This window comes from Oenanthe melanoleuca, chromosome 3, assembly GCF_029582105.1.
Source record: "Oenanthe melanoleuca isolate GR-GAL-2019-014 chromosome 3, OMel1.0, whole genome shotgun sequence".
Taxonomy (NCBI): domain Eukaryota; kingdom Metazoa; phylum Chordata; class Aves; order Passeriformes; family Muscicapidae; genus Oenanthe; species Oenanthe melanoleuca.
Window position 1 is genome coordinate 9,209,177 of NC_079336.1, and position 17,829 is coordinate 9,227,005.

A 17,829-nucleotide genomic window follows, 5' to 3' on the forward strand; every position below is an offset into this window, starting at 1 on the left:
GAACAGCACAAAAGGGAGAAACTATGGTATTACAAAAAGTAGCAGAAAACAGCCTTAGTGCTGCATTGTTTTGACATCTTGCAAGTACAGGACTTTAAATTTTTGAAGAAGTTGAAGCCTGGTCTCTCATTTACCTGATCCTAGCTGTTTTGCTGCCACCTTATTAAAATATGATTATCCAAAACTAATTTGTGTTTGGTAAAACATTGCCAGGCTCTCTCAAGACAGAAGTGCAAATCTCCTGTCTAGACATGGGTTTTGAAAATCCCGACTAGTTTGGCTAATGAGGAACACCTCGATATCAAACCCTCTCTACCTGCTGAGAGGGAAGGAGTTAAAATGTCATGCTGGCAAAGGAATCCCAGTCATTCTTTTGCAGCTGCTTCTGACTTGCAGATCTGTGTATGGCTTCCTGCTATTACTGTTGTGGATGCTTAAGTCCTGCATGCCATGGTCTTTTTGCTATTCTGAGGAAGTTTTATCACTGTACTCGCTGACTCTCTGAGATTTTGCTCCGCCTGTCATGACTGACTGTAAGCTGAGCCCAGAGTTTTTAATATATTTAGCCTCACAAATCGTCTTTGAACTAACAAAAAGGAGAGAATTAAGGCTCAGCAAGAAGGAAACGCCTCGCCTGAGGTCATCTGGGCTGTGTGAGCATGGAAGAACTGCAATCTTTGACTCAGGGTAGGACTAAAATCATTAACCTATTACCTCTTCCCTTAAGTACAAGAAACAATGCAATCATTCTCAAAATACTCTTCAAATTTTTTTTTTTTTTTTTTTTTTTTTTTTTTTAAGGGACGAGAAAGTGGAGAGGTTTTAAATGCAAATTCAATAGTTCCACATGAGCCTATCCTGCTGTGGAAAGCTTCTTTGTGATGTTAAATGAGATTCACATTATTCTTCCCAGTATCTTTGTTGTTTGCAGAGCATAACAAGCAGCGAAGCTCAAGGGAATCACATCAATTTTTATTCTGAGTCTGGCTGACAAAGATATGAACACTTAATTAAGATTTCTTTCATCTCATGAAAATAGCCCTGAAAATCTGAGCCTGACGAGAGCTTGATCTGAGCGAAGGCAAACCGTCCAACTGCAAGATCTTAGCTGGAACACTTGCCCTCACAGATCGTCTGAACTGGAAGTGGGAACGAGAGGTTTCCAAGTGGATGTCCAAACTTTGAGGGAGGGGCTCGGCTTTCATTCCTGACTCGTTCTAATCCTGTGAATTCCTGTTTCACACAGGGAAAGACCAACAGGAAAGAGAATCTCTCAGCTCTGCAGAACAATGTAATCAATTCAGGCATGCATGCAGTAGGAATAGCTGGCTTAGGCTTCCCAAAGTGCCATCTGTGAGAAAATCGATTTTTTAAATGACTGATTACAACAAAATGCACGTTCTTTTTTCTTTTTTATGTGTATATTGATTAAAAGTAGTCCCTTCTTGCTACATTAAATAAGAATGTTGATAATTAGGCATCTGTGCACAGGGCTGAAAACATTAGGAGCAGTAAAGAAACAAACAATAGTTTATAATAGGATCATTACAGCCATCTCAGCAACACTTACAACATGTTTATTCAAAAATGAAATATGCCCTAAGGAAGAAAAACACCAACTATGGAACCCTGGGGATTTAAAATAAAAAGGTCACTTTTAAAGCCCTTAAGTAAATAATTTCAAACAACTCAGCAACAGCTCACATTAAAAATAGAATAAGCAGCTAAAACAATAAAATGTGTTCATTATACAATCTGGAATGTATCAAAAGGACAAGCACTGTCACCCTCATTACCTTCTCATTGTTCAAAGTGAAAAAACTCAATATTAATACTGACATACATCTTGGTGTATATATGCACAAAAAATATTTATGGTTCTGTGTCTCAGAATATCACTGCCAAGAAGGAAATACTTGCAGCTGCAAGTAGAAGGTTAAAATAAACTGCATTTCTGCATCAAGAGCTCGGTCTCCAGAAGCCATTGGGCCAGGGGAAGTTTAGAGGTCCTGCTACATGTGGGAACAGAAGAGTGTGTGTCTAAGTGGTGGGGAAACTTACACATACACAAATGAAGACAGCACTTGGATTTACACACGTTATTTCTCATTAACGTATCAAAAAGTGCAACACCCGCAGGTTTTGGTGGAACTAATGAAGCATTTCTATTATCCACTCACCAGCAGGAGCTTGAGTAGGGCTTGGAGTTACCAAAAAATAAAGCACTTCTGTGGACTAAATTTCACCTCTTCTGTTTTCCCTCTGACGGCATATCCTCTTAGCATGTAACACAATCTTAATATTATTCTTTAATCCAAGGAATTAACTCAAAAGAACAGCAAAACAGTTGATGGGAACTAAACCTGCTGCAGCACTGGGTGAATTTCAGTGAAAGCCGGGGGATGCTGGCAGTACCTCAAAGCAGATCTCTTCAGGCTCTGCCCAGTGTTGTGGGTTTGGAATGGTGCTCCCCAGCTCAGGACCCACACTGAGACTTTCCAAAACCACACACTGCTCTCTCTATCACTCCCCCTTCCCCTTATCTTTCTGCTGTGTTGGGATGGAGTTGAGAATTGGAGGCACAACAATATACTGGAAACATTACTGAGATAAGAAACCTGCCCCCACTCCCAGTACACAATAGCAATAGTCTCCCTCCTCCATGTTTTCTCCATAGGAAGAAACCCCTTTTTCCCCTGCTCCTGGCAATAACCAATGATGTGAGGTGGCATAGAATAACGTCCACATTTGAGCCATGCTCTTTTCTGGCACTTACAAAAATTAACACTGTCCCAGCTGGAATCAGGACATCAGGAAACATTACTTACTCATTACTATTTTGGAATTAAGGGCTGCCCATAATCACAAAATAAACTAGGCTGGAAAAAGATGTGAGATCATCGAATCCAAACCATGACATAACACCGTCCCAACCAGACTGTGAAAAACACGGTTCACTGTTTTGGGAGAATTTAAAGGTTTAATAAAAAAGACAACAGGAGACATACATAAAACAAAGGGTTAAAATGGCCGGGTGCTTGGCATGCTGCCAGGAGCACACCGCTGCTTCGGAACACCCCTTTAAATACGTTTTACAATCCATCCATTTGTTACACAATCATAGACCTTCATGCATAGCCAGCTGTTTCTGGGAACTGTTTAGCATGGCCACTCCTTGGGTCCGCCTTTTTAGAGCATGTGTGTTTATTGGCTTGTGGTTTTATTCTTCTCCTTATCCCTTTTAATTTGGGTGGTGGTCCAGCCGGTGAGTGTTGATAATTGTCTTGTCAGCTGCAGGGGTTCCCATCACATGTTCACGGGCTGTTATCTTTCACTAAGCGGGTAGTTTAAGCATACTATCTGTAAAAAACTTATGTCTAACTTTTACTATTAACCAAGACTATATTCATATAGAAATGCTATTTTAACATTATACATATAGCATTTATCCAATACTTGCGAAGAGCCAACAACATGTCATGCATTTATAACAAGACTATAGCACTAAGTGCCATGTCCAGTCCTTCTTTAAACACCTCCAGGGACAGTGACTTCTGTTCCGTTTTGTGTAATCACCCTTTCAATGAAGAAATCCCTCTTGCAGTCCAAACTAAACCTCCCTGACCATGTCGACGAGGCCATGTCCTCTCATGCTGTTACCAGCTGCCTGGAGAAAAGGCCAACTCCGAGCTGGCTACAGCCTCCTTTCAGGAATTGTAGAGAGCGGTAAGGTTCTCTCTTCTCCAGGCAAAACACTCTCAGCCGCTCCTCATCAGACTTCTGCTCCCGACGCTTCACCAGCTCTGTTCGCCTTCACCGGACATTCTCTAGAATTTCCATGACCCTCCTGAACTGAGGGACTCAGAACTGGCCGCAGAATTCGAGCCGCCTCTCACCCGCGCTAAGTACACGGGAACGTCCCTAGACAACGCAGCTCTCCTGCCAAGTTCCGGCTCTTCAAACCCCGGGCGAGCTGCTCCCCGCAGGGCAGGGCCGGGCCGGGCCGGGCCTTTCCCCGCCAGACCCGCCTGAGGGCCGCCGGCAGAGGCGGGCAGAGCCCAACATGGCGGAAAGAGCACCACCCCCACCTCAGGTGCGGCCCCCGCCGCCGCAGGTGAACGCCGGGCGTCAGCCCCAGCGCTGTTGTGATTGGTCCACGGTGCTGTCAATCACTTGTCGCCGCGGCAACACGCGCCCGCCCCGCGCCATTCTCCCGGTGGTTGATTGGTCAGTGTGGCGGTGACGCGCGCGCCGGGGGTTTTACGGCCCTCGGTATCGGAACTGCCTGGAGAGGGCGGGCGGCGGGTCTGGCGGTTGGAGCTGCGCGCTGCCGCCATGACGTTCAAGAGGAGTCGTGACCGCTTCTACAGCACCCGCTGCTGTGGCTGCTGCCATGTCCGCACCGGCACCATCATCCTGGGCACCTGGTACATGGTGAGAGGCGGGGGCGGCCAGCGGCTGGAGGGGCGGCCGTGAGGGCCGAGCTCAGCGCGCGTGCGCAGGGTGTTCGGTGGGGCGGGGAAGCAGCGGCCGCTCTGAGGGACCGGGGGGCGTCCCGCTGCCTTTGCCCAGGCAGTTGTTCCCTCTCCCGGGGGGCTGCGGGGTCCCGCTGCCTTTGCCCAGGCAGTTGTTCCCTCTCCCGGGGGGCTGCGGGGTCCCATTCCCTTTGCCTAGGCAGTCGCTCCCTCTCCCGGGGGGCTGCAGGGTCCCGTTCCCTTTGCCCAGGCAGTTGTTCCCTTTCCTGAGGCGGTCGGGGGAAGCTGCACGAGGAGATTTCCTGGGATCACCCGGTGGGCTTTGAGTGCCTCTTTCTTGGGGTCTCCTTCGGGCTAGCCAAGCGCTGCTGTCCCTCGGCAGCATCTCTTGTTGTGGTTGGAAAAAGAAAGTGAAGATAAAGTTCATAGCGTTTTCATCCGCGTCTCGGAGAGATTGTGTTGCTCTTTCCTGGTTTGGCGGGATCGAGACTGTAATAAAATGAGCGTGTACTTGGTAAGGGAGGAGAGTTGAGGGGAGACTGGAGTTTAGGGTATATAATAGGGGAATAAGATGAGGTACCCGTGAGTGGTGTGTGACCTCTGAGAGGAAGATGAGTGTCTCCAGAATGAGCATGAGCTTTGAGGCAGGGGAAGTTCCTGGTTATTCCATACCCTGTTCTCGACACAGTGACTGAAGAGCAGCGCAAACAAATTTGGTTCCCAAGGCACCTCTTTTTTTCTGACTGGTGAGTGCTTTCTCTCCAAGAAATAGCTGTGGTATTGAAGATGCAATATTAGAGATAAAGTTCTGAAGTAGGGCGAAAGACAAATGTGAAAACAGTACCGCAAGTTAAAGGCCTGGGGCCCTAACTTCCCTTGGTTCCCTTAAAGGGGGCCTGAGCTCCTCTTTATTGAAGTAATTTCCTTATCTTTCCTTCCCCTTGCCCTCGTGGGCAGTAAAAGTGAGAGGACAGTTTACAAAAGTTGCAGCATAACTTTTCTGTTCTCAAGCTGTAGTCAAAACCTGTATTCTCCTTTGCCCTTCTCCAGATTGTAAGAAACAAAGAATGCTGAATTTTTGTGTTGATATGAAACAGCCATGCACAGAAACTGCCTTTAGAGGCATAGGGATTTGATTTTGGAGAGTTTATGGTTTATTTTCAACAAGTATGGGGAGTTCCTTTATTTTTATGCATCCTGGTCCCTCAATTGGCAAAAAAATGTACAAAATCGCTGGAGAGAGACGACCTGAGGAAAAGGCAGGATAGGGCGCTGAAAATGTAACAAAACTTTAGGGAAAAGGTATCTGTCTTTCGAAAAGAAATTGGACAAAAGTCTTGGTGCCGATGAAATTCTAGTATTGGTTCATTTCAAAGGAAAAGGTCCATTGTAATATTGAGAATCAAACTTCTTTTGGAAACCTGCAAACCTCCCTGTTCTGATGGATGGAGTTCAAGAATATGCTTCTGGTCCCTTAAGCAGAAGCACAAATCGCTGGCAGTAAGGGGGACAGTAATCCTCGTTACAGAACAAAAGCACCTCGCTCCTTCCGCGCTGCGATTCCTGTTCGCGGGAGCGGCTGTAAAGCCGGGAATTGCTGGGGGCGGGGGACTGGGAGATGTTTCCGTGCCGCAGACCTGGTGGCACTTGCAGCTTCTACCTCTCCTGCTGTGCTTGTGTTTCCTCTCGTTGCCTGGATGCGGCACCTCTTTCTTCTCTCTGAATGGGCGCTGGGACGGTGGGAGCTGCGCCGGGCACCGTGAGGCTGCGGCTCCAGGGGCGGAGGGCGGCTTTGATCTCGCGTAACCGCAGCCACTCGCTCTGCTAGAGGGAAAAGTGGAGCTGAGTTCAAGGTAGCAGGGGCCATGCAAAGCGCTTCAGAGGTGCGGGTTTTTATTTAAAAAAACCCCTGTGTATCGAACACTTTGTTAGTACGTTGAATATTTTTTTATTCAGTTCTCATGTGAGTCACCTGGGAAAGGGTGACAGCTTTTAAGTCTGGCAACAGTTGGCTGTTTAAGCTGAAATAAGGTTGTAACGTGAAGCTTTAGATGGTCTTGCCTAGTGCTTTAAATCAGAATTCAACTATAAATTATACTTTTTTGAAAGTAAAGTGTGGTTTGGACAGTGAAAGTTAAATTTAATTGCCTGCTGCTAAACTTTTTAAAAAATGGTCCAGAATATGTCAGATTTTTTAGACATGTTAGTTAATGTACCATTTAAGTACAGCTTTAACTTAGTCTTTCAGGTTCTTATAAGAAATCTTTCTAAATCAATTAAATAATCTCTGCTTTTAAGTCACGGTGGGACAAATGGTAATAACTTTCTATGTAGGATGCTGTTTGTGGGTTATGAGTTTGGTGGGGGCTTTTGTTTGTATTTTGTGTGTTTTGGTTTTGTTGGGTTTTTTTTTTTTTAAGTATGTAGGGGGAAGAATGTTTATTTCAAGAATAGTTTTATGTTACTGAAAATCTTGCTGTTTGCTATATAAGCTGTGTTCTTGTGCAGTGCAGTCCTGAAGGAATTGCTATCAAACTTAAAATGGAGTCTCATAGCAAACTACTCCAGATGTTTTAGTAAGATAAGACTTCCGTCTGCTTAATACATCTTATTCTTACGTAACCATTTCTTTTGGCATTTTCCTATTCCTTGCTTATTTGTATACCCTTAAATCATGCATGTAATTAACTTTGCTCTTCAGTAGAACAGTTTTATCACTGTCTGTCTTTGTTGTGTTCTTCTGCAAGTCCAGAGAGAACAAGGACTACCTTCTAAAATGTCTGCTGCTGCATGAGCAGTGTGTCTCACTCGCAATTCTGTCCATGTGCTGCTGCTGCTTGTGATCAATAAATAAAAGTGTATATACCAAAAGTTAAGAACATTTCTGGCAGAGTTGTACGTGAGTTCCAGGACTGATAAAGCTTGCTTAGCTCTGCAACACCCACTGCTGTTTGTGTAGGAAGGAAAGAGAAACCTCCTGTTCCTCTCTCCATAATTGCAGTTGTGTTGCTTTGAAGTTTGTTTCTTCCTCTAAACTTTCATATTGGGCACTGTGCTTTCCAGAAACCGGAAGCACGAACACTGCTCTGGCAAGAACGGGATCAGAGTTCAGTAAACAGCATAAAAGCCAATAGCATTGTTTTGGAGGGAGGGGCTGGTGCGTTCTGGCAGCAAACTTCAGGGCTGGAGTCAGTGATGAAATTGCTGCTGGCTAGCAGGAGCACGAGGGGGATCTCTGGAACTGTTTGTTCACTGAACCCGATTGACAGAAATGAGCCCATGTAGCTGGTCTCACTTTAATGCTGGTAGTGCTAGAGGCTCTGAAGTACCCAATTTAAAATTGCTGCTCTTCAGTTTTTATTATTTCAATATATAATAATCAGAATCTCCATCTTGTTGTTTTCTTGGTTTTTTTTTTTTTTTCCTTTGGGAACATGTCTAAGGAAAAAAATACTGGAAAAGTGAAAGGAAAATGAATGTAGTAGGGCAAGGCAATTTCCCTCTTTCCCCTCATAAAGGGTTATAAGCAGATTATAAGTAGGAATTCTTGGTTTTGCCCAAGTCACTCAGAGTGCTTGGGGAAAACTAGACTTCATATTCAGGCCTCCAGAGAGATGAAGCACTTGCATGATGAGGCATAAAGTGTATGCTGTGGAGATAAAACTCACTAATTAAAAAGCTAATGCTTGTTTATACACAGTCTTTTGAGTTCTAATCATATGGGGAGCTAAAATTTCTGTTACCAGTGTGGAATAAATGCTGACTTTCTACTTGAGAATTTGAAATTTCAGCTATTTGAATTTTGATATGAACTACACCAAACTGCTAAAATTAGCTATCCCAGATATGAAAATGCAAAATACACTCATTAAACTACTGCAAAACTAAATTAAAGTTATTTTCATCTTAGTGGATTATTTTTTTTTTAATAAGGACTTGAACATGCATTTTGCCATTTTTTTTGTTACTATTTTTGATTTCCTAGCAAAAAAGACCAGAATGGGGCTGCTGAGATTTCTGAGGTGTTACTGTAGGGTGCTGCAGTATCTGCTGAGTGCTGTCTTGTCAGTTTTGGTTGCTTTTTTTGGGTTTATTTTTTTTTTTTTTTGACGGGGAGATAGTGATGAGTTTAATCCTTGTATTACACTAAGGCATACGTGAGTTACTTTTTTTCTGACTTCTCTATTTAAACATTTTTGAATATACATTTGATTTGCAGTGAATATATAGTTACAAGCTCTAATGATGTTCTGTGGTGCAAACCATATTCTTGCTGCCTGTTACATTGGTCTTGCTGTTATCAAGCTTCTGGGAAAGAATGGAAGTAGTTAAAATAGAGGCTCTGGCTCTATAGCTCTTAATTGAAATCCATATGTTAAATGTGATGAATTGCTCAGTGTTGTGATGTATTTGTAAACATCAGTAATAGGATGCTGGAAACCCTGAGGTGTTAATTAGCAGAGGTTTGGGTTTGTTTATTTTTGTTTAGATTTGTTTTGGTTTGTTACTGTTTTTATTTGGTCTCATTGATTCAAATAGATTGGATTTTGAATGACTCTTTATTTTCTGTTTTACTTGTATGCCATTTCAGGTTGAGAAAATAAACCTTTAGTATTTGGAACTGCACTTAATAACTAGTGAAATTACTTAGGACTTTGGTATGCTGAATTAGGACCACAGATAGAATGAAAATAAAGTGACAGATGGGGAATTACAATCTCAAAATTCTGAGGCATTCAAGTTCTTCAGTACTTCTGTAGGAATTCAAGTGCTGCTTGCTTTTTATCCTGAGGCAGATAGGCTATCGTGGCAGTCAAGCTTATGACTGTGTATAAACAATAAATGATTTAGTTGTAATTGAACATGTATTTTTGTGCCCTATAAAGTAGGGATCAATGTTTCAGCTTCCAGAGACCTGAACCTTGACGTTGGCTTTTTGGAAACAAGCGCAGTGCAGAAAGGTATTTTCCAATATCCCCAGCTCACTCACAGAGAGGAGGAAATAGAAGGTTTGAAAATGCATTGAGAGCAGAAGCCCAGAGTGTAGAAGGATTAACCAGGTGGGAAGTGAGTGTTCTATAAGTGTGACCAGTGGTGAAGCAAAATAAGATTTAAAGACAAGAGGCAGGTGAGCAACTTTACAGTTTGCCCTTTAAGAAGTGTCCTGTGAGAGTGAAAAAAGTACATTTTGAGGCTGAAGATATTGGTGGTTAAACAGAATTCTTCACTGCCAGCTGTTTTGCCTACTATGTTTTATATTCCAAGGCATAAAATGCCTTAAGAAAATACAAGTGGCTCGAAATAGCTGGAAATTCTAGTAAATTTTTGTAAGTACTTGATGAGATGATTGCATTTCTACAAAGTGACCAACTTTGATTCCACTAAAGGGTTCTTTTTAGCAAAAAGTGCAAGCAGGCTTATCACCATGTATCTCTAAGCCCCTGGGGAAAAAAGAAGAAAAACCCAATAAAAACAGTGAGGGGAAAGAAGTTACAGGAACTGTGAGTCTCAGTTTTTAAAAGGCTCAAAATATTTTTTCTTGCTGAAATCTTCAGTAATTGTACATAGACTTACCACCATAATTGACTCCTGGAACCATGCCAGTAGAAGAAGAAATACCTGGCAAATATTCTTAAGTTGTGAGAAACTGCAAACCAGGTTTGTTTGTTTTTTTTTTTTTTCTTTTGAGGCTAATTGGAAAGGATCCTGCTGGTGGTGGTGACAGTACTGAATACTGATTGGAAAATGTCTGCAGCTCGAAAATACCATCATGAGTTTTTTTGTGTTACGCAACCTTTGGCATGTGTCACCAGATATTAGTAACAGAAACTATGTTCCTGTAAACCTTGAATTCATTATAAATGCTGTCCAGGCAATTTTACAGAGGCTTAAGCTACTTTTGATTCTTTGAGCTCTTCCTGAAGACATTTCTGCTGTGTTCCAAAATGAGACAACAGAAGGAGTCTTAAGTGGCAGCATGAGGGAGGAGAAGGACTGGTGAGCATGCAGCTCATGCTGAACATACACATTTTGGGGGTTGATCTTTGTGTGAAACTTTTTAACTTCCCCTGTGGTTGTGTACACCTTTCTGATAAGGACTGGTGAGGCTTTAAGTGATCTGAGAAGAAAAGGGAGGTGTTCTCTCTAGCTTATTAAAGCTGAAACATGGCAGAAGCCCAGTAACTTATTTATGTGTTGAATCAATTTGTTGTAAAAAACAGAAATTCTTTCCAAATATTCCTCATTCTGTACCTTTACCTTCCTGACCTTTTTTAACTGTTTCCAGTTTTCCAGTGTGCAAATATGTACATTCATCAAGCAGGATCAGCTTAATTATGTTATTTGAATCCCTAGGAAGCTCACCATCCCCTCAATTTGCAGAGTTATTTAGTTGTGATTCATTGAACCTAAAAATTGCTCCATGCTCTTTGGGTTGTTTTGGTAGTTAACTAAATTAGCTTGAAATTTAACTGTAAGTTTGGCTCTTTTTTGTTCTTTTTTTTTTTTTTTTTTTTTTTTTTCTTCCACATACAGGCAAAGGGAAGAGTTTATTTTTAACTGAAATAAAGGATTATTAGTGGTATTAAAAAGATCTTAGGTGTTGCAATGTAATTAACCTTGAGGTAACTGTGATCTCTCTCAGGTGGTGAACTTGCTGATGGGCATCTTGTTGACAGTAGAAGTGACTCATCCAAATATGGTGCCAACAGTTGATATCCAGTATGAAGTCATTGGAAATTACTATGCTTCCGAGAGAATGGCTGGTAGGTCTAGAGCTCTGCTGGCTGGTTGGAATATGAGGCATGCAGTATCATGGATTTTTCTTATACTAGGTTGTCATATATGCATGCACCTTTTAATAAATATGGTTATCTTCTTTTCTGAATTTCTCTTCAATTATTCTGGGATTGAGTTCTTCTACAAGAATAAAAAGAACTTTATGGACTATTATTTTAACTTCATTTTATTCTCAAGCATCTTAAGCAATGAGATTTCTTGGCCTTCTGATGCTTTGAGTACTGAAGTATGTATGGGACATCTGATTCCCTTTCTCCCTTTCTTCTTGCTATCTCAGTAAAACAAGCAGCAAAAAACAAGTTTAAAGACTTTTCTTCAGAATTTTTTGGTCATCTTCATAGATCAGGAAATACCTGCATATGAATTTGCTAAGAAGAAAACCATGATACCTTTCAAAGAAGAGCAGAAGAATTGGGATGCCAACTACTTGAGTGAAATGAAAGAGTTTCTCTAAGTTTCACCTGCACAGTAAATGAAAGAGCACCATGAGAAGAATTAAGCCTGCTTTTCACTCTGCTACTGAGTGTATAATGTATACAACTGTAATTGGTGTCAAGCTTCTTAATTATAGTATCTGTAAACTTGTGCATATGCTTTACTTCTCTTGGTTTTAAATGTGCAGAAATATGTGTAGTGTGGCATCTAATCTACCTCAGTCTGTGTTACATGAAGATTTGGGGAGGGTTGGATTCAGTGAAGTTAAATAGTACAGCACAAAACTGGGTTTTGGGCATTTTGGATTAATTGTCCATGACTTGAGTTGAGGATCTGTCTGTTCTGCCCTGTGACTGTAACTCACATTTACTACTAATGAAATAGGAGTGGGAGCAAGGACCAAATTCTTCATGAGGCTAAGATATTAAGTAAAATCACAGCAGGTGTCTCTAAAGGCTGTTGGTATTCTTGGTAGCCTTAAGCTTATACGAGTGAAAGATGCTTCTGAAGGTGCTTTCTTCAGTCTTCAGTGTAAAATCTATCCCATGCTTTTGACTTAAAAATTCTTATTGCCTGTGTTGGGATCTGGGCTAGAGGTTTTTGTATGCATGAAAGAACGTTACGGGTATTATTGTACTTGTGCACATTGTAAACAATAACTTCTCAGAAGACAACCACACTTATTGGTGACTGAGCCTTAGGTCTGATCAACATAGTACATTTCAGACATGGGTGGGGGGGCTCTTTCTTCATGCCATCTGTGGATGGTAGATACTACCTTGCTGATTTGGATATGAATTGGATATGTAAATGCTTCCACAGTGTGTCTTTTCAAATTAATTGCAGAGTAGAAGGAGTTCTCAGATAATCTCTTTTTCAAGCAGGGGAACCACAAAATTTTGGCTTGAATATTGCTAAAAAACATTATTTTACCACATCTATAGACTCTCAAGCTGGTTTCTTTCTGTTTAAAAAAGAACAAGTATAATCTAACTTGTGGAAAAGCACCTGTGCTTCTGTCATCAGTAACTGTGATGCACAAGGAGAATCTTTATCATGCAGCTTCCATGAGTGTCCTGGATTTTGCTACAAATTGGTTTCTGTTCCACTGTCTTTTCTTGTAAATAGTGGGATACCTTCCACACAGTGATTTCCTGTTTTCCTTAGTGTTACAGAAGGAGCAGTACTGCTCCCACTGCCAATGACCAAATTACATAACCAAACCATTTTCAAGTGTAAAGGTTGATACTGTGTTAGCTTCACTTAATATTCTGTCCAGTTGTAAAGTTAATCACTCACATACTTTCAGTACTGACACATATTGCAAATCAGCATCATTATGATGCATTACTGTCAAACTATGTCAAGCTTCTAATTGATGTTCCTGGGCTTTAGTCAGGCTTTTGATTACGGCAGAGGGATTTTTCCAAGTAGTTGTAGGTTTTCTGGAACCAGACCTTTTTTTGTTAGGAAGGATCTGATCTACTCTATTCTGCTGCTGGTAGTTGGCACAGATGAGTAAATGGAGAACAGATCATAGAAAGGGACAAAGGTTGGGTACCTGTCAGCTGCAGTGTGACAGCTCCAGGAAATAACTGATTTTTACTGTTTTTATTTTAATGCAGAAAATGCCTGCGTTCTGTTTGCTATCTCCCTCCTCATGTTCACGATCAGTGCAATGATGGTGTATGGTGCCATTGCTGTAAGTATATTTATAATCCATGGTTTTAAATTTGCTGTTTGATTTTTTTAATTTTTTTTTTTTAACTAAATAACTTACAGACTGCTCCTGTTTTCTATTTCTTAGCATCGTGTAGGCTGGCTGATCCCATTTTTCTGTTACCAACTCTTTGACTTCGTGCTCAGTTGTCTGGTTGCCATCAGCTCTCTAACCTACTTGCCCAGAATCAAGGATTACCTGGATCAGTTGGTAAGTATTCAGTTCAAGTTGATATTTTACATTTGAAATTAAAGTTTGTTTTAATTGGGTTAGTGACTGAGCTACACTTCCCTTCCTGTGCATAAGAAAAAGAATTCAGCCTGCAGCAGCTACAGATGGTTATAGTGGGAATGGTAGCTTATCAGAGGTAGAAGAGTTAAAGGTGTTATTGCTCCCTTAAAGGAAGGCCAGGGAGAGTACGGAAAGAATTGTGATGGGAACTACTGGTTTAAACTGTGTTGGCTACAATTGGACTTGGAAGTGTGTTCGTAACCCTTTAAGCAATGGGGCTCAGTGGTAAATTTGCTACTGCAGATTAAAAATGTGTTGACACTTATTTGGTAGGGAATGAGAAGAGAAGTGTAGGTAAGGATTCCAAGAGCATTAAACATGGAATCTGAGATTCTGAATTTTCCTTCTTACAATTTTATGTGTCTTCTCAAGTTGCCAACAGCACTTTCTAAGGAAACTGCAGTGGAGTTCTCATTAACACTGCTTGTGTTTTAACTGCAAGAAGTGTGAATGCATAGAATGTACCGTCAGCAGGGACCACAAGCTCTGGCTGGCTGGTGTTGTGATCTGTTCAAGCAGATGTTTAAAAACAAGTCCTTTTTTAAAATAGATCAAATGTTAGATTGTTTGAGAGACGCTTTGTTACTATGGTCAGGGAAGGAAAAGAGACAGGTTTGCAGGAGCTCTGTTTTGGCTTCCCCAAGTTTGGGGGTGACTTCTTTCACTGCACACCTGTGTGTTGCAGGGTGGACTGACAGGATGTAAGTAACAATAAGTTATTAAAGAGTTGTAGAGGACCATAAGTACGAATACTGTCCTGCAGCTGTGAAGAAGAATCTTGTGAAGAAGAATCTGTGTTGGCATGAGACTGATGAAGTGACTAGGAACACAGACTGTACTGTAGTGATCTGTTCTTTTGGGACAGAAGCAGGATAAATACTGTGCTTTGTGGGAGGATAAAGAGGAAACTTGTTAGAAATTGAACTTTTTGTTTCAGGCGAGCAGTTCACACAAGGGTTTGTTTCATTTGGTGTGAAGTTTGGATGTTTTTCTATCATATTTGGTTGTGCAGTGTTCATTCTTCTCTTCCCTTTCTCTCCCTTCCCCCTTGTTTTTTTTCCACTAGCCGGATTTCCCTTACAAAGATGATCTCCTTTCTTTGGACTCCAGCTGTCTCTTGTTTATTGTTCTGGTGTTCTTTGTTTTATTTATCATTTTAAAGGTAAGTTAAAACTTAATCATGTGTCTGTTGCTAGAGCTCATAAATATTAAGACACTGTCAATCTGAGTTAATTCTCAATGCTGAATTCAGAACCCAGCTGCCTTCTTAATGCTGAGGTAAGAACTTTGAGCACAATTGTTAGGATGTTCAATTCTGGTGTGACATAGGTCTAATATGTTGTGTACTGGTGTCTTCAGCTACCTTGTGTGTGTGCAGTGGGATGTGCAGCTCTGCCCTTCCTGAGTAGGAAGGAGGAATGCAAAAAGAGTTTTTGTTTATGTAGAGATAATTTTTGTAATTAAGTTTGTAGTGAAATAATGTTGAGTTAATGCATACAAGTTTCTAAACAAAATGTTCAAAATTTCTCTCTGTGCCTAAAAAAACAGGATGCAAGTTTTGGAAGGAAGATGATGAATTGAGGAAATGTATAAGTTAATTCTAGACCTACATCTTCCTCCCTGCTGAAGGATGATAATATGCTTTCTTTCCGAAGCTGTAAATAATGAGGCATTCATTTGAATTATAAAACTGCTTGTGTAGACAAAGCACATTAGAGAAATGAATTGATAATATACATTGGCCATGACACTATTCCTTTGTGTTCAGGTTTCATTTAAGAAAAAATGAAATGATGAAAAATAATTTTACTGATTTTTTTTTTTTTTTTTCCTCTACTTTTTCCAAGAGGAATGTTTAACTGGAGGGAATGGAAACCTAATACAGTAAATAACACTTGTGTATTGATTGGGAAGTGTGGTACCTTCTGTACAACAGTGCTAACTTGCCATTGAGTGATTTGGAGAGGTTAATGTTACACAAATGAGTAATAAAAAATCCCCTAATGCTCATCATATCACGATAGTGTTTTTTTCTGCAGCATCAGTATTGACTTGAAGTTCAAGGTTCATTGCTCTACCTTCTCCCTGCTGCCTCAGTTGTGAGTTTGAGCCCTTTCCTTCACACTGCAGTTAGTGGGAGAAATAGTGCTAACTGGGGGATGAGTGGGATTGTACTGTTGGCCTCTCCTCCTCCTCCTGGCAAGTTTGGACTGAAATCCACAGAAGCATAAGCCAGTTGGGGATTAATTTGATTAGCACTACTGAGGCAGACAGAGACATCAGCTGAATGCATCTGGGAGTACTTTTGCTAAAACGTGTGTGGTGCATCCTCTGAGTCACTGTGACAGCAAAGCTAAATGGAGAGTAACATGTGGCCAGGTCTGTGAAATAACAACCATTCCTCAGATGTGTATTGCCTAAGTTGATTTATGATCCTTTTTATCATAGGACTGTAATCCAACATCTCATTTCTGAATCTGCCAATGCTTATGAGGTGTTTAAAAAGAGAAATCTCTATTCTTTCAGGCATATCTAATTAACTGTGTATGGAACTGCTATAAATACATCATCAATAGAAATTTGCCAGAGATTGCTGTGTACCCTGCTTTTGAAGCTCCTCCACAGGTAAAACCTCCTTTTGAGATAAAGGATGCAGTATCATTAATTTTGAAGTAGAAAATCACCGTGTTCGTGTATGTTTCCAAGCCTTGTCCAGCTTTCTAAAGAAAGACTGGAAAGATTGAAATAGTTAAAGCAGCTAATTTTGTGGTGGGTTATTTCTTAGCTAAATTCTGACAGTCCCTAAAAGGAGGGTCTTTGGAGAGAAGTATTTCAATGTTTTCCTTGTGGTAGAGGGAAGCTTTGATTGTACCAGTGCAAACCTACCTTGCTGCTTTGCAAAGTCAGGATTCTGTGGGGTGTGGAATGAATGACCCAAGGTTAGGCTCAGCAGAGCAGTAAACTGCTCCTGCACCTTCGTTCACTTTCTCATTTGCTTACTAGGAACAGCAGTAAACTCTTAAAATAACTTTGTCTGCAGTAGAGGATTAAGTTACCAAAGGGCCATGTGTTTTTTTGTTATTTTTTTTTCCATTTCAAATCTTTTGCATCAATCACTTCAACTTCTTATCACTTCTTCTCCTTAGTACGTTCTGCCAACCTATGAAATGGCAGTGAAGATGCCTGAGAAGGAACCTCCACCTCCCTACATACCTGCCTGAAGCAATTTTTACTTTCATTAACATCTGTACCAGCTTCCTGGGGGTTTTTTCTTTTAATCTTGCAAAACTGCTTAAGTAATAGAAATATTCAGGGCTTTAGGAGCAAACTGTTCTGTTTAAAATATAAACTTACTAAGCAAAACACATCTGAGAGTGATTTCATTTGCTTTAATTTTTGTTCTCCCTAATGCTCTTAAACATTTTATCGCCTTAGGGCCTTATACCTGCAAGAACTTATGCATGTGACTAACTTGTGGCTTTTAATAATACCAGTGAGCCACTCTGAAGTTAGCTGTGATTATAAGTGTCTGCAGGACTATGCCCTTAATTTATATTAATTTTTTGTAAAGTAGTTCATAAAGACAATCTGATCGTGCAGCAAAATGACAGTTTGCCTTTATCCATTTTTTGGAAGGGGAAGGGTTTGAATGTGGTATATATGTGACTTTTTTACTTTGCACTTTTCTCATATGTTATCCTACCTTTTATTGTGGTTTTTTTTTTGGTTATCCTATGTCTTGAAACAGTATTTTTGAGGAACAAGTGAGGATGGCACAGGAGTTCTATTACAATGAGCTGGGAATGCAAGAAAAATAAATAGAAATGTGGAAGATGGTTGCATGCTTCTAATCTTCTATGTATTTTCCTCTTTGTGATAAATGATACTTAAATAAATCTTTTACAAAATGTTTACCAGTAGTGTTGGTTGATCTTCTTTTTGGTGGCTTTTTTGTTTAAATGATTCAGTGTGGTGCAGACAGTCCAACATACTTAGTTACAGGTTTAGTGGTTGGTCCATTCTTCAGTAGAAGTCCACATGTGACCGGAAAACATGGATTCTCTCTATCATACTCAAGTATTTGGTTTACTTCTACTTGTCTGATTGGTC

At 40.8% G+C, this 17,829-nt stretch overlaps 1 protein-coding gene across 2 annotated transcripts; it reads left to right on the forward strand.

Annotated features, from left to right (window-relative positions):
- The first annotated feature begins 4,204 nt into the window (after window positions 1-4,204).
- LAPTM4A (lysosomal protein transmembrane 4 alpha) lies at window positions 4,205-17,633 on the forward strand. 2 transcript variants are annotated; one of them, XM_056486309.1, is made up of 7 exons: window positions 4,205-4,434; window positions 11,119-11,239; window positions 13,334-13,410; window positions 13,516-13,638; window positions 14,786-14,881; window positions 16,246-16,344; window positions 16,866-17,633. In XM_056486309.1, the coding sequence occupies exons 1-7, from the start codon at window positions 4,336-4,338 to the stop codon at window positions 16,938-16,940; spliced, it is 690 nt and encodes a 229-aa protein (XP_056342284.1). In that variant the 5' UTR covers window positions 4,205-4,335; the 3' UTR covers window positions 16,941-17,633. The 2 variants fall into 2 exon arrangements, with proteins under 2 accessions (XP_056342284.1, XP_056342285.1); XM_056486310.1 differs by lacking the exon at window positions 4,205-4,434 and adding an exon at window positions 6,039-6,358.
- The last annotated feature ends 196 nt before the right edge of the window (window positions 17,634-17,829 follow it).